Source organism: Vipera ursinii (genome assembly GCF_947247035.1).
Source record: "Vipera ursinii genome assembly, chromosome: 1".
Taxonomy (NCBI): domain Eukaryota; kingdom Metazoa; phylum Chordata; class Lepidosauria; order Squamata; family Viperidae; genus Vipera; species Vipera ursinii.
This window is the reverse complement of record NC_139512.1, coordinates 145533364-145549192: the sequence shown is the minus strand read 5'-3', so window position 1 is coordinate 145549192 and position 15829 is coordinate 145533364. Positions and strand designations below refer to the sequence as shown.

General features: G+C 39.5%; 1 protein-coding gene across 1 annotated transcript in view; it reads left to right on the top strand.

The window, feature by feature from the left end:
• Positions 1–15829, top strand: part of LOC310632508 (nebulin-like) — a gene marked incomplete at its 3' end in the record, with an annotated part of 30204 nt that overhangs the window by 760 nt on the left and 13615 nt on the right. The window contains exons 2-10 of the mRNA XM_083349738.1: positions 217–318; positions 1597–1660; positions 7974–8012; positions 9998–10291; positions 11581–11688; positions 12421–12525; positions 13725–13829; positions 13932–14036; positions 15101–15205. Coding sequence (XP_083205864.1) covers positions 1625–1660; positions 7974–8012; positions 9998–10291; positions 11581–11688; positions 12421–12525; positions 13725–13829; positions 13932–14036; positions 15101–15205 — 897 coding nt within the window. The 5' untranslated portion in view covers positions 217–318; positions 1597–1624. The remainder of the gene's footprint in view (positions 1–216; positions 319–1596; positions 1661–7973; positions 8013–9997; positions 10292–11580; positions 11689–12420; positions 12526–13724; positions 13830–13931; positions 14037–15100; positions 15206–15829) is intronic.

The following is a 15829-nucleotide window of genomic DNA, read 5'->3' as shown; positions in this document are numbered from 1 at the left end:
CAAAACCAGCCAATCGCTCTGGGGTATTGGCTTACAGGGCAAATATTTTTGTACTAGGAAGCAGCTGTTCTAAGACTTCATCTCCTTCCCTGCACCAGAAAAGAGGGATCTGCCATCTCTCACAGCGGGCTCATTCCAGTGCATTAATCCATTCCAGAGCATTAATTCATTCATTGCTTCTCTTCCGTCTAAATGACCAGTCTTGATCTTTTCTAGGACTAAAGTTGGAGAAATACGTCAAGCACCACAGAAGCAAAGCAAGAGAGCATCTCTGGAGATCAATGGTGGGACGAGAGAAATTAACTTCATTAAGTTAAGGTCATTTGAACAATATTCGTATGATTAAATGTTTGTGGTTGTTTACCGTTGTATAAGATCCCAAGGTTATTAGTTTACAGAGAGTAAAATTAAGTTGGCCGACAGGCATGTTTCTCTAGGAAGGCTTGTGGCAAGATCTGAAAAACAAGGAAAAAAGCCTAACTAAATTTCTAGGTTAGGAAAGCTTTCATGGAGGTGACCTAGCAAGCTGCTTGTGTAATACGATTAAAATGAAAAATTCTCCAGGTTTTGCCTCCGCCGTAGCCAGCACACCTCATTGCCATGCTAACGTTCTGTGATACCATATTCGCTCAATGCTTGGCACTCCTTATCCTAAGCTCATTTTCTAGCTGCTGGGAAACATATTTAGGACCTTCTAGTTGACCTTCACAGTCAAAACTGTAAGTGAATTTTCATTCAAGAAATATTAATGGAGCATCTAATGTTTTGGTTAGTGCTGGCTGAGAATTGTCAATTATTCATCTCCTTGTAGATGTTTTTGCATAAATTCTCAGTGCACAATACACAGCCTTGGGATTGTTATATATTCTATTTTACATACTCTATTAAGCTAGGAAGAGACTTTATGATATTGTCTAATTTTTCATTACAAGTACATCCCTCAAGAGAGTAGATAGATATGATAACCTATCTTTGTTCCTTGCCTACATCCTAAGCAATTCTATTAAGCAAAATAACCGTGCAATTTGTTTTTCTTGCTTTTTTTTTGCAAAAAATGTTATTGTCTAAAATGTTGAAGGAGGCCAATGTCTCCACAATAAAAAAACACCTGGATTTTTCCTCTGTGTATGAGATATTAGAGAGAAATACAAATTATGAAGAGATAATGTCAATCTGATGCTCAAGATAAATGGTATTCCTTTACATATATTTTCAGAAAGATGACATTTTTGATAATATTTTTGGTTTAATGTTTTGTAATATTTTAACATTTTATTAATTAATAAAATATTTATTATGAATGTTTTATAAATATTGATATTCATAAATATTGTACATTTTAATATTTAATATTTGGCCTATATTATTGAATATACTACAGATGCATGTCTGTCTGTCTGTCCGTCCGTCTGTCTGTCTGTCTGTCTGTTTGTCTGTTTGTCTGTCTGTCTCTCTCTTTGTGCCTTTCTCTGTGTGTGTTTGTGTAAAGGCATTCTTACAATATTTTTATAATGCAGAGAGATACTAGCTTTGATAAGGGAGCAACCTTGACTTCATCATGCTGATATTTATTTCTCTGACTTGCTTTGGGACCAGTGAGTAGGTGGACGGGCTTTCCGCAAAGATGGCAGACGAAGATGATTATGATGAGGTTGTGGAGGTAAGATTTTAAATGTTTGATTTACTGCCTTGAGCTATGCAGATGAGTTTATTATTTCAAAAAACAAAAACATAAAACAGCAAATAATGGCAGGTCAGGAACCTGAGATGGCTGCTTCAGAAGTGAGCGTATCTCCAAATTCAGAGCTGGTGACCTGACAGTTATAGAAATTGATATATTCTAAATGTCCTCCAGCAGCTGTTGGCTACTCCCAGAGAAGACCTAGAACGTTGTGTCAGAGTGCACAACGACAGTAATGGCCAGCGATGCGCTTTCTTTCCCTGTCTTCCTTCAGATTTAGTCATATATATATATATATATATATATTCATATAGGCATTTTTATATATATATATATATATATATATATATATATATATATATATATATATATATATATATATATATATATATATTCATATAGGCATTTAAAATGCCCATAATTCTATCTGTCAACAACTTACTGGCCTACATAGGGCCTGTGCGAAAAGTTGTGGGTACATTTCCTTGCCAGTTGCCATTATTGCCATGCCACTTCTGGATGCGGCTTTTGCAAGTCTTGGGTTGTAATCCCAGGTGCACCTTGATTACCAGATTGAATGTGTTGCACAAGTGTTTCTCACTTTTGGATCATATTACATCCTACTAGAGTAAAACACTTCAATATTTCCGATGACCAGCATTACAATCAAGGAAATGGTTTTAACTTTTCTTTTATTACAAAAAAAAATCATCTTCTTATTTTTCTCCTCCCCTCTGCTCCTTCTTTCTTCTTCCTCCCATCTCATGTATGTCTGATAGCCATGCCCATTGTCTTATCATTGTCTGTCTCTTAGTAGACTAATAGTGGTTTTATCTTTCATATTATCATTTCAGTTTTATATTGCTGCATCGTCTCTTCAGATGTCTGTCTTTTTCCTCTTTTCTCTTGAGATATTTGTAGCAGGCGTAAAAAAAAAAAAGGCCGCAACTGCTTCTAATCTTAGTTTTGAGCAAGATAACTTTTTCCAGAAACGTAGCACATCAGCTTCCTGATTGCCTTCCACTGATCTTTTGCCCTCGTGCTTCAATTTTGTGAGAACCAGAAATAAACGTGCAAAGCTTTGGAGAGCAAAATACGGGTTTATTTATAAGGAGACAAATTTGTATTTTAAAGGGCTTGCAGTAGAGTCCTCTTAAAAATAGCTCATGTTTTTCATTTTGGACATTGACTTGGATTGTTTAGTACAGACTACTTAAGTGAGACGTAAGCTCTCTTTTTGCTTGGTATGATGGCCACATGGCCAATTTGAAGTGGATCAGTTGATCAGGCCGCATGAGAGGGGGAAAAATGGTGCTTTCATGTTTCTTCCATGCTGGGATGTGTATTCTTTCTCTCTCACACACACATAGACACAGAGGCGCAGTTAGATGTACACACCTTTGCAGTGCTTTTTTTGTAAAAGAAAAAGGTGCCGGAACTCACACATGTTATACAACCCGCCTTGCCTACCCTACAAGGTTCCATCCAAAAAAGGTGCCGGAACTCCATTCTGGGCATTCAATGAGAAAAAAAGCCTTGCACCTTTGTATGTAGCTAGTCTGACATAGAATTAATAAACAGAAATAGAAATGCATTTCCATAGGCAAATTAATGCGTGCATTCTCTTCCACCTCCTCCCCCAAATCTTCTTACATTTCCTTTTATATCTTTGGAGATTTTCAGTCATCCAGGTCATGGTTGTCCCAAAGGTGCTTTTTCAAAAGGTGACAGGACTTTCTTGGTTTTTCCTTGAAGATGTTTTGCTTCTCATGCAAGAAGTCAGAACTGGAATTGGTGTCAGAACTGAAGAAGCGAAATATTTTCAAAGGAAAACAAAGTCCAGTTGCCTTTTGAAACATCACCCTTGGGATTTTCTTTTACACTTCTGGTAGTGCTTTAGCAGGCATATGCATGCTGTTAGTTGTACAAGCATCAATCTCAGTGGTGGACAGCAGTGGCGTAGCGTGGGTTGTCAGCACCCGGGGCAAGGCAAGTAATTTGCGCCCCCTAACCTGTGGATTTTAGCACTCGAGTCTCTTCCACTAGCTCAGGAATTCTGGGAGTTGAAGTCCATGAGTCATAAAAGAGCCAAGGTTGCCTACCCCTGAGTTAGGTTCAAGGCAAAAAAGGGTCTCTGGAGAAGAGGGAAAATGCTAGTTTAAAACTGAAACAAGGCAACTTTAAGGTGCCTCAGCTGTGATTTAGGATGAGACAAAGAGAGGACATGGCGTTGAAAATGGTTAATGGGGCATGTTTGTTCCACTCTTAGTGGACGTCAGGATAAACCCCACGAGAGAATGACCTTACAACAGATGTGAATAGGCTTGGACTACGTTTGTAGATTGAGTGCATACATCACATGGAGCGATGATGGGCTTCATCAAGATTTATGATCCCACAATTGGCTAGTTTTCTCCATCTTGTCCTAAACCCTGGATACCAACCACGGTTTATGGCTTAGCATGTGGTGTGGGGTGACCCAACATGTTAGGCGACAAACAATGACTTCCAACTTACAATGCCTCAGCTTCCCAAGGTTATTCCAAAGCCGGAAAAGCCAACCAACCCACCCTGCAGCTTTGCCTGCTTAGGCTGAACCCCAGGAATTCATACTTGCTGCGGCGCCCAACCTATTTTCTGCCCAGACGCTGCTTATCCAAGCCAAGCCTCTTCCTTCTCTTTGGCACCTCACCCCAAAGATTCGCCGGCCTGGCTGGAAACTCTCGCTGCTGGTGACGTGTGTCGGGGGGGGCGGTCCCGATCGCCGATGCACGGTTGGATCGGCAACCTGCCGACGCAGCTTTCGTTCCAGAGCAGGAACCCCCGGAGAGACGCTGCAGCGATCCTCCCCCTGCGGGAAATCCACCCTCTTTCAAGCCCCGCCGCGCCCCCCCGCCTTTGGCAACCCCGGGAGCGCCTTGGGAGAGCCTCCGCAGCGGAGCCCCGGGCTTGCAGGAGGGCCGCGCTCTGTGCACGCTCAGGAGCCGCCTTCTCCTTTGCGGGGGGGGAGGAGGGAGAGAAGGCTTCCGTCCAGCGCCGGAGCGAAGGTGGATTGCAGCCTCTGGCCCTCCTGGCGGGAGCCGTCCTTACAAACGGCGGGAGTAAATAGGCGCCAACCGCGGCTGCCTGCGGTGGCGGCGGCAGAGAAGGGGGGGAGGGCAGGCGGGAAACAAGCCGGAACTTCAGCCAACCCGAAGGCGAGAGGGATTATGCCCTCTCGGGGGAGCGGAGGCCGCCTGGCAAAAGTTAAAGGAGCTCCAGCCGGGCCTGGCTCCCCGGAGCCTTCTAGGCCGGGCAAAGAAGAGCGCCTCCGACTTGTGGCCTATGGAGTTTCCGGTCGGAGCGGCCCGAAGGAGGAGTCACGCTGTGTGGTTGTGTGTGTGTGTGTGTGTGTGTGTGGGGGGCACGCCGTGGGGCGTCAGGCCCTTCCCGGCTGGGGCTCCGGTGCCTCCGCCCTGCCGGATCCCGGCGCCGTCGAGCGCCCCCCCCAGATGTTGCGCCCGGTGCGGCCGGCCCCCCCTGCACCCCCCACGCTACGCCACTGGTGGACAGTGAAGAAAAAAGCAGGAGGACCATTATCCCCTGATATTCTTCTCATCAAAAGAGCCAATTGTATACAAAGTTTGAAAAACAACAGAACCTTGACAAAGTTATCTGTAGAAGCAAAGAGTTGCAGTGAATCAGGCTTTGTTGAAGGGTGCCAGTATCTCTGGAAGGTTCTTGTTAATGTGATTCTTGGAAATGGAGAGGAACCTTAATGTACTAAGTCTGAGAATTTAGTCAATGTCATAGATCCTATTAAATTGAGCCTGAAAAATCTTTTAATACCAAAAATACATGAAATCCAGTAGAATTTATTGGTGGAGTACGTGCTTAACAATTTAGGCTGATTAATAAAATGAGTATGATAAGTTCAAACAGTAAAAGGAAGACATGGAAATAAAGCCTATTGGGTCTAACGTGGACCGCATTAGCATTTTCTACATCTCTATTTTTCAAGACTTTTTCAGTGAACAGGAGAAATAATTCTAACCAAATGTATTAAATAACTTTTGATGAAATAAGCTTGCTCTTAGGATGACGAATGTGGTTTTAAACTAAAATGCACTTTGAAAATATTTTTAATTTAAAGCTTGATCTGATGCTCTGCAAAGTTAGGGTAAAATTAGCACTCGCTACAGTAGTGCTGAAAAGAGTTTGGGGAAATTTGGAGCTGTCTTTAACATTAAAGCAACATGAAAATCCCATCATTATGCCAAAGTGGATACAACTATGACAGAATTCTTCCAATAATGATGCAAGTTTAGCCTTATTTACAAAGATATTTCTGTGCCATTTCAACATTTCTGCTTCTTCTTTATCTACCCTGACTCACAATTAAGAAGGTTCCCTCTATGAAATTAGTCTAATATACTGTATTTCACTGGTAGTATAAACATTTCAAGATTGCTGACAAGAGAGCTTTTCACAAGAGTTTGTACATTGTTGTACAATGAATGGAGTATTATTAGCAAAATAATTTATTCCATTTTTTAGGTCAGCTGATTTGCAGAAATATTTTTATTGACATAGCTGGTCTTAGTACATTCATTTCTATTAGATTCGCCCTGAACATCTGCTTAAATTTGATGAAGTTTCTAGACAATATTATAGACCTTGAAATAGAGAGTATAAAATCCATTTAAACAAGAGGCAGCTGAGTTCCTTCTTGGTTTCTTCATGAACAAGAGAATACTTCAGATACTGTTTGTTTCATTATGAATCTCAAAGGTTGATAATATCACTTTCCTGTGTTCAAATAAGCTTATTGATTTGAGGTGATCAACTGGACTTTTTAAAAAAAAATCTTCTGAAACACTGCAGTCATCAATCCCTCTTTACCATTGTCTTCCACATCCAGGTTCTCTGTTTTTTCATCCTGCTTTCTTTGGAAGATCAAGGGAAATGAATATTGTTTGTACTGTTCTGGAAGCTGGATTGTTCCAAAGGAACCAAAATTCTTTATGGAATTTGAGTTCAGACATGATATTGAACTTTATCTTAGTTAAGACACTGAGAAGCGGTAGTTCAGTCCTGATGCAACAGGACCCAATTCAAAACATGAAAATAGCCTAGAAGAAAAAAAATTCAACACTTGTAAGATCTAATCTAATCTAATATAGTGTATTAAACATGAGTTAATATTCACATTTGAGACCTATAGCTATGTACACTATAAATATAGCAGTTGTGTTAACAAAAAATTAAATCAGCTTATCAAATATAGCAGGCAGACAGAAAAATCAAGAAAGTATTCAATCCCTTGTGGCTTCACAGAGATTGGATACAGGTGACTGATAGCTTGTACTCCATTTGGTCAGTCTAACATATTATGCAGACGTATTAGAGGTTCTTTCCCCCTTCAGATAGAGGATTATTTTGGAGTGCTGAGCAGTGAAAGATGACAAGACATTTTTGTCCAGTAATTCCTGTTCAGGCATGGTTTCTTCTTAAATTCTTCTTCCTTGAAGTTAAATACACCCTGAAGCATAAACAGTTCTGAGACATCCAAGGGAAATTCTGTAAGATTGTTGGCTATGTTTCAGTTCTGGCTTGAATCATTTCAAACAAAATTTGAACCATCCATTTGAATGATCTCACTGCAGCTTTGCAGAGCCCCAATTAAGAAATATATATAAAATGCAACAATTAGATGCAATATTGTCAGTGCGGGTTGCAAATGTATCACTTTGGAAATATTGTGGGTTTACCTGCTTTCTGCATTGGTATTTGAATGATCTTTTGGATTATCTCCCCTTCCTTAATAACCAAAATGGTACATGCAATGAAAGGGTGGCATTTGATCATGATTTCAGGTTAGGGCCAGTGATCTGGTGAACTCACTTATCCTGTTCGCTCACCACTGAGTCATGATTTTTAAAAGATTATTGTATGAACAAGCCAATGGGTGTCCAAAATTCCTTAAGTGCAAGCAGGAGATGTGAAGTCTTGGAATTCCTGAATTGGATCTAATGCAACATTTAAAAGCTATGTTTTTATGATACAAGGAAAAATAACATTTTTAACAGCATTAAGAATTATGAGGGATTGGCAATCACAAGTCCGCTGGCGTTTATGGAACAAAATGCCTGTGGATCTTACCAGCGGCTAAATCTTTGAGCACCGTCTATGGAAAATCCTTACCAATCACTTCATTCTTCAGACTGAGATTTTATTCTTTGCCTCAAGAGAAACAGATGTGTTTTTATGAATGACCTTGTGAAAAATAATGAGGTTTCTTCTTTGTTTATAGTACTACATAGAAGAGGAGGTCGAGGGTGAACCAGGCGAGGTAAAAGCCTCTGTTTTATGCCCAAACATCTGATATTGTGGAATTTAATGCTTTTTCAGCATTTTGTGTGTGTATAATATAAAATAACTTAATAGATTTTTTTTACATAGTTGAGTAATCTAATAATAACCTCTGGGAAGAACAAAGTCAACCAACAACTTACTGTATATATAACAGAATGGTGATCTTGCTTTGAGCATCTTGCAAATGCAACGGTGGGCAGTTTTGGGATGGTAAGGGACAGACTCACGAATTTTGTGGTTAGGGGGGCGCAGTAGATGATAACACCTGCACCTATGCCTAATCTACATAAATGGAACAATCTCTTTCCATGGTGGGAGAGACTCTGGTTCCCCAGTAGAGAAAGATGTAGCTTGGTATAATAAGGCTCAGTGGCTTTCTGCCTGCATGAGTCCTATATATATATATTTTAAGATGTAGGAGAAAGGAAAAATAAATGAAAATCCAGATTTTTTTTCCTCCAGCAAGAGTTGAAGGGTTGTTTTAGTTAATGTACTATTTCTTACTCCTACCTTTATTTGCCTTAATTTGCAGCAAGCTTTATTTGCACTGGACTTCTCCCCTTGTCCATATGCTCAATGGTTTATAAAGTACTAAATGAGATGTGTTTTGTGTGTGTGTGTGTATGCACACACACACACACACACACACACACCTCTGCTCTTGAAATCTTGGACATCTACCAGAAAATAAAGGAAAAAACAGTAGTTCTTAGAGGTTGCTAAATGAAAGTGAAAACTTGAAAACTCAGCTAAGAAGAAAGTAAATATGGATGCACAGAATATTTCTTCCTTCAAGCTTTTGTTAGTATGTTTCAGAGCTCCAATAGTAATGGGGCTATAAAATGTAACACTGCTACTTGGTTTGTAGACCCCTGTCCTTCAGCTTTTTCATTTTGCTTTTTTTTTTCTTCCTGATTCACACACCTATCCCATCTCAAAAGGAAACATTCCTTTCATTCATTCATTCCATTCATTTGTCTGATGTAATTCACTTTGGAATGTCCAATGTCATTTTCTTGTTTTTGTTTCTTGTCCAAGTTGCATAAATAATTCACATATTGTCCCTCTTGTTCATCTTTGAAACAAAAATTTTCTGCCAGGGTAATGTTGTCATAAATGTTACTAGCGACCTGAAGATAAATAAATACTGTAAGATTATTTTACTCTAAGCATTTTTTCTTTATTACTCCTGGCAATTCTTTTAATATACTTTCTAATTGGAACTCATAGCTGATTCAGTTCAGAAAAATAGATGCAATATGTCATATGGACCAACCTGAATTCAAGAATATCAGGATATAATATTCTTGAATACAATATCTGTATGACTCAGTTAGTCTCTCAGTTAGTAGTCATACAGATCAAACAAACAGTATGAACTATTCTTTGCATAGTGTCTACAACTATTCCATTATTCCCTAATTTTCAAAACTTTCTGCCTTCACCATTTATCTTGAGGATGGGTGAAGACTCAACTTAAACGTGTACTTTTGTACATTGCACAAACATATGAAATGATGTATGGCGGGGGCCCCAACCCCCCCCCCTGTCTGTGGACCAGTACTGCGTCGTGGCATGCCAGCAACCGGTCTGCACAAACAAGCAAAGCCCCATCCGTGGGATGCAGGCAGCGCACAAAACCATGCACCCTCCAGTCCACAGAAAAACCCTTCTCCATGGAAATGGCCCCTGGTGCCCAAAAAGTTGGGGACCTCTGATGTATGGTGAAAAAGCTATCCAAATAAATCATTCATATAATCTATTGTAGGGTGTAGATTACTAACTTTGAAAATCCTTTAGAAATTGTCAAAGTCTGGTTCCGAACAATGTATCTCAGTTGCACTGATTTTCAAAAGGTTATCAGGAATATAGACAATTTTAACCCCAAAGATATCAACTTAAAAGGCTCTAAAACGAATGCTAAGTTGGGAGATAAATTTGAAACACCTTTCCAATTCTTAGGTGATTACGGAGTTCACTGAGACCACATACAGAACTGGCTCCACACCGCAGACTGTAACAACAAGACATACTTCACAAACAGGCAGGCATCCTTCAGAAACAAGAGCACATACTTATGAAACCACAACATCACGTACTTTGGAAAGTACAACGCAACCTCCGGAAACCACAGACACTTCTCACAAGGCCTCCCATCCTGTCAGGAAAAAAGTTGTACGGAAAAAAGTGGATACATCTAAGTTTCTGACACCTTACTTGGATCACAGTTCAAAAATGCAAAAGCTCTTCAGCGAGGTGAGTCAGAAATTTGTATCTTCTCAAATTCAAAGCAGTTTAATCCTATTTTAAGGAGTTTCAGCAATTTTTTTAAAGAGATCATAGAATAAAAAGCTGTCAATTACTGTAGCATATGTGAGAGCTGGGAATCCTGGTCAAAGCTTAGTTTAATAATTAGAATAATGGTCTGAAAAAGTTCAAGTTTATACTCTTGCCTTATTCAGACCATAACTTCTTTGATTAAATGAAACAACCTAATTCACCTTATCTACATGTGAGCGTGTGTATGTATTTTGTACTCAGAGTATAAATTCAGTATATTCAGAGAAAACCAAGGCTGATCTGTAGGGCTGTAAGTTTGGAGGAAAAAATTGTCCCTTAATGAGAACATTATGCAATTTATATATAAATTAAACTTTCATCCAACTAGATATATCTATGTTTGTATATATGCACGCACACACACACACTCCCTACTCCTTCCTCCTTCCGTTATATAATCAAGATAGACAGCATTTAATATTTATTTGTTATGTATATGTAGGGGTGAGGGTCTATACATATGTTGTATGTAGTATGTTTAGGTGTTTGTCATGTATGTGTTTCACTTTGAGAGCAGGCAACTAAATTTCATTTTTGATGCATGCCATTGTGCCCACAGTAAAAAAAATGACAATAAAGGTTATCTTATCTCAGTTTGATGTCCCTAGATTTTATGGAGTCTATTTCCTATTACTGGTAGTCCTTGACTTACGATCACAATTGATCCCCAAATTTTTGTTGTTAAGTGAGACATTTGTTAAGTGAATTTTGCCCCATTTTATGACCTTTATTGCCATAGTTGTTAAGTGAATCACTGCCGTTGTTAAATTAGTAACATGATTGTTAAGTGAATCCTGCTTCCCCATTGACTTTGCTTGTCAGAAGGTCACAAAAGTTGATTACATGACCCCGGGACACTGCAACCATTCAGAAATATGTGTCAGTTGCCAAGCCTCTGAGATTTGATCACACGACCATGGTGATGCTCAATGGTCATAAGTGTGAAAAATGGTAATAAGTCACTTTCTTCAAATGGTCACTAAATGAACTGTTGTAAGTTGAGGACTACCTACAATCAAGCCTTTTTGGCAGTTTGTAAGGAACTGTGGGATTTGAAATCAAAACAGTTTATCTAATTCGGATGCGCCCGCTTATAGAAATACGTTAAAGTCTAAAATGCAAAGGCATTTCTACAGAGCTGCTTAACCCTAACACTTTGACATGCTAAAAATAGATCTACATTTTGCTGTCTTCTCTGCTCCCAGAAAAAGTACAAGGAAAAATTTGAAAAACAAAAAGGAAAACCATGTGGAATGACCACAGATTCTCCTGAACTTCGGAGAATCAAGAAAGTCCAGGACCAGCTCAGTGAGGTAAGGATCAGGAAGAAGAAACCGTGACTAGATGATACCGTTTTAATTTTAGTCAGAAGCTCACTCATAATATTACAGTAAGCCAATCAGGAACTTTAGGATATAAATATTGCTAGATCCTTGGCAAAGGAAACTGCAGACTCCACTTCAAGCTAGAAATTTGAGACTTCTTACTACATACCTGTGGGTTATAATTACAGTTCTCGACTATCTGAAAAATACTGAAGGCATGAAAGCTGCTGGTGTAGGAGAAGAAGCAGCAGAGACTGGGGGCAGAGTCAAGAGAGGAACCAGTTTGGAGTCATTAAGTTGCCACAAGTGATCCAAGTCCAGCCTCTCTTGAATTCTGCTGGCCCTCATCTAGCACTAATTTAGTGTTGACTGTTAGATGACTGGATTCTTGTATATAGGCATGAGCAATAAATTAGCTTGATTAGAACTAATGTGTGGTCTTGATTCTTCACACCTGACAGCCGGCCTTATGGGTGGATTCTCTCTCAGCATAAGAACACCCTTCCAGTCATCGCCAAACCCTGGGATATGGCCCCTCCCCCAAGAGCTTTTCCAAAAGCTAGTGCGCTTTTCTTTTTTAAATGCATATTAAATAAGCTTGAAGAAATCACATGAATTAAACGATAATTTGATTTCAGTTTGTTTTGGCTCCATTTTCTGTCTTCAAAGCAGTGATTTACTACAGTTTTCTATACTGTAGCCTGTATGTATTTTCTGTAGGTTAAGTATCGCATGGCTGGGGAGGCAGCTAGAACCGATTGCCACCTTGACGGAAAAGCACGGGACATTGAGCATGCAAAGAAAGTTTCTCAGCAAGTCAGCAAGGTAAGTCATCCTTCAATGTACAAATTAGTGAAATTTGTAAAGAACCCCCCCCCCAAAAAAAAACCCTAGCTGGTGCTTATGCAGCTCAAATGGTTGACTTTATTTCTGGATAAATTATGAGAGAAACCTGCTAATACATACCGACAATATATGTGCTGTATCACTTGTCATCCAACTTTCCAATGGAAAAGAAGTGTATGCATTTCTGGTGAGTTATACAGATAGCCCTCGTTCAGTGACTGTCTCTTTTAGCAACCACTGCAGTTGTGATATAGTGATGAAAAAAATAACTGTATAGCCAATCCTCTCTTTCTGACCTTTGCAGATCTGTAAAGCAAAAGAAAGCTGAAATAAGATTATAAGCATAGTTGTGGCTTCATTTAGCAACTGCTTTGCTTAAGGACTAACACAATTTTTACTACCCTTGTAATGGATAGAATGCCTTTTCACATCTTTTTTCTTCCATATGCCTATAGAAAGGCATCATAGCGTTGTGTGAATAAATAGCAATATATACTTTGTCTCAGTATGGTCACTTCCTGTCCTTCTGGATTGGCACTAAACCGTGAAATCAGCTATGGTGACCAAAGCATTCTTGCATTTCCTACAAAATGAAGCAAGGACACAATCAACAACCTTGATTATCAGATTGGACACTGGAGATATGACTCATCTGTTTACTGGAAACCACAGAGAGATGATTTTAAAAAAAAAGATCGACAAACTGTCTTTCTAGCAAATTCTTATTTGTTCAGTTAGGATGAATACGAGGCTGCATACGTTCACAGAACAGCTTAACACAGTAGAAATTTGACTTTGTTATGTGTGTTTAAACAATAATTTTGAAGAATCAAGGCCAGGCAGTTATGTATAAAAGACATCAAGGAACAGTGAGGTGTTCAGAAGCAGTATAGGAAAGAGTGGGATCGGCAGGGCTTTTTTTCCTCATAGAACGCTCAGAACGGAGTTCCGGCACCTTTTTTGGATGGAACCTTGGAGGATAGGCAAGGCGGGTTGTATGACGTGTGTGAGTTCCGGCACCTTTTTCTTTTACAAAAAAAGCACTGGGGATCGGCAACCATCCTAGCAAGTGAATTTGACTAGGTTAGACTTTATGAAGAATTGGACGTAAAAGAGAAGCTTCTTTACAGTTCTTGCAACCAATGCAGTATGTTTTGTTTTTGTTTTTGTCCTTATAGGTTTTATACAAACAGAACTGGGAAGAAAATAAGGAAAAGTACCTGCTTCCTCCTGACGCTCCTGAGCTTGTTCACGCTTTAAAAAATACAGCCTTGTTCAGTAAGGTAGGTCTACTTCTGGTTAGGAGAATCTGTGATCCTTTGCTGTTTATCTGGTGCTTCTTTCCTGCCTGGGTCCAATGAGTTTTATGGTTACTTTTCCCTCAGAGACCTTACATTGAAGAGTGGGAAGCAGACAAATCCCTCTTCTATCCTTATGACGACAGTCCTGAACTTAGGAGAGTTGCAAAGGCACAAAAGGCCCTCAGTGATGTAAGTACCAAAATCCTGACTGGTCATTGGTTCTGGACCTGGGAAATTGGGAAAGGGCACTCAGAAACGCTTTTCCAAAAGGACACTGGATTTTCTTGGTTTTTCCTGGAAAACGTTTTGCTTCTCATCCAAGAAGAAGCAAAAATGTTTTCAACAAAAACCAAGAAAGTCCAAGCTGCTTTTTGGAAAAGCACCCTTGGGACAACCACGACCTGGATGTTTGAGAATCTCCGTAGGAAAGGGCACCCAAGCACGACAAAGCTAATAGTTAAGAATGTTGGATTAGAAGAATCTAGATTTGAATCAGTATGTTTAGTGGGTGAACAATGTTTAGAAGCTGGACAATCTTGAAAGGGCTTTTGCAAGGATGAAATAGAAGGCCGTAGGAGGCACATTTGTCTTGCCCTTTGGGACGGGCAAGGTCACAGCAATTAGTGAGGCACTGGAATGGGATGGATAGTGCATTGAAGGTGACGGAGAAGAAATCTGTGACAGCACCTAGTTGACATTGGGTGATCTCAAAAGCCTAGTAGAGTTGGACCTGGGTTAGGACTTGAACTGTAGGTTAGACAAAAGTCGAAAAGACCGGAATGAAGACAATAGCAAGTCATTTCTCTATGCTGCCAAGAAAACTAGAAGATTATAGTTATTAAGAACTGAGTCTGATTCAAAGGAATGAAGGCAAGAATGTTCCAATTTGGGAAAGTATTATTCTCTGATAACCCAACCAGCACCAGAGCCATTAAAATAAATGGCGCATTAAAATAAACGGTGCAGTAGAAACTTTCCACACTAGCTCTTAATTTATTAACTTCTATAAAGATGGCTACTTTGTTGTGGTAAAGAGCAAATTTTACCACCTAGCATGCCTAAAGCCAAGCAAACAAAACAATTGCTTCCTCTGATTAACTTGTTTTATTCCTGGCATAAAATCCTAAAATAACTATGCTAAATTAACAGAGGTATATTTTGCTTCCATGAAAATTAACTCCTATTGAGACAGGTTGCAAGAATAAATATGCTTGTTTAAAAATAACCAGGCTTCTTTTTCCTGATGATTTCAGATTGTTTACAAAAAAGGACATTATGAGCAGAAATCGAAATACACTTCTGTGACTGACCCAGTTGATGTGGAGCTTGCCAAGAAAGTTACTCGACAGCTCAGTGATGTGAGTATTTTGTGACAGAATTCATTATAATACATTCACCGGAGCTGAGAGCAGGGCAGTCATCAAGGATCTCTAAAATATCTTACAAGGAGAGGGGAAAAATCAGTGCCCTTTACAGGTGAATCTTGCACCTTGCTATCCCAATCATTTTGCAATAATGCTTCTCTTTCCCATTCTATCTTTCCACTTGCATTAGCATAAAGAAAATCAGCCAACCAATCCATTGCTTATTATGGATTGACTGATAAATTTCTTATTATGGATTGACTGATAAATTTCATATCTTGCTCACTTCCTTTCCATCTCTAGGTAACTTTTAATTTTGTGAATACAATAGAATCCAATTTAGAGTTATTTTAAAGCCTGCTCTTAAATCATAACACGGATCGAGTTGCCTTTTCGTGGAGATGGGCAGCATATACATTTAACCAGTGCTTTTTTTGTAAAAGAAAAAGGTGCCAGGACTCACACATGTCATACAACCCACCTTGCCTACCCTACAAGGTTCCGTCCAAAAAAGGTGCCGGAACTCCGTTCTGAGCGTTCTATGAGAAAAAAAGCCCTGCATTTAACAAACCAACAACAAAGAAATAAATTGACCCAACCTAAATTCATCAGGAAGCT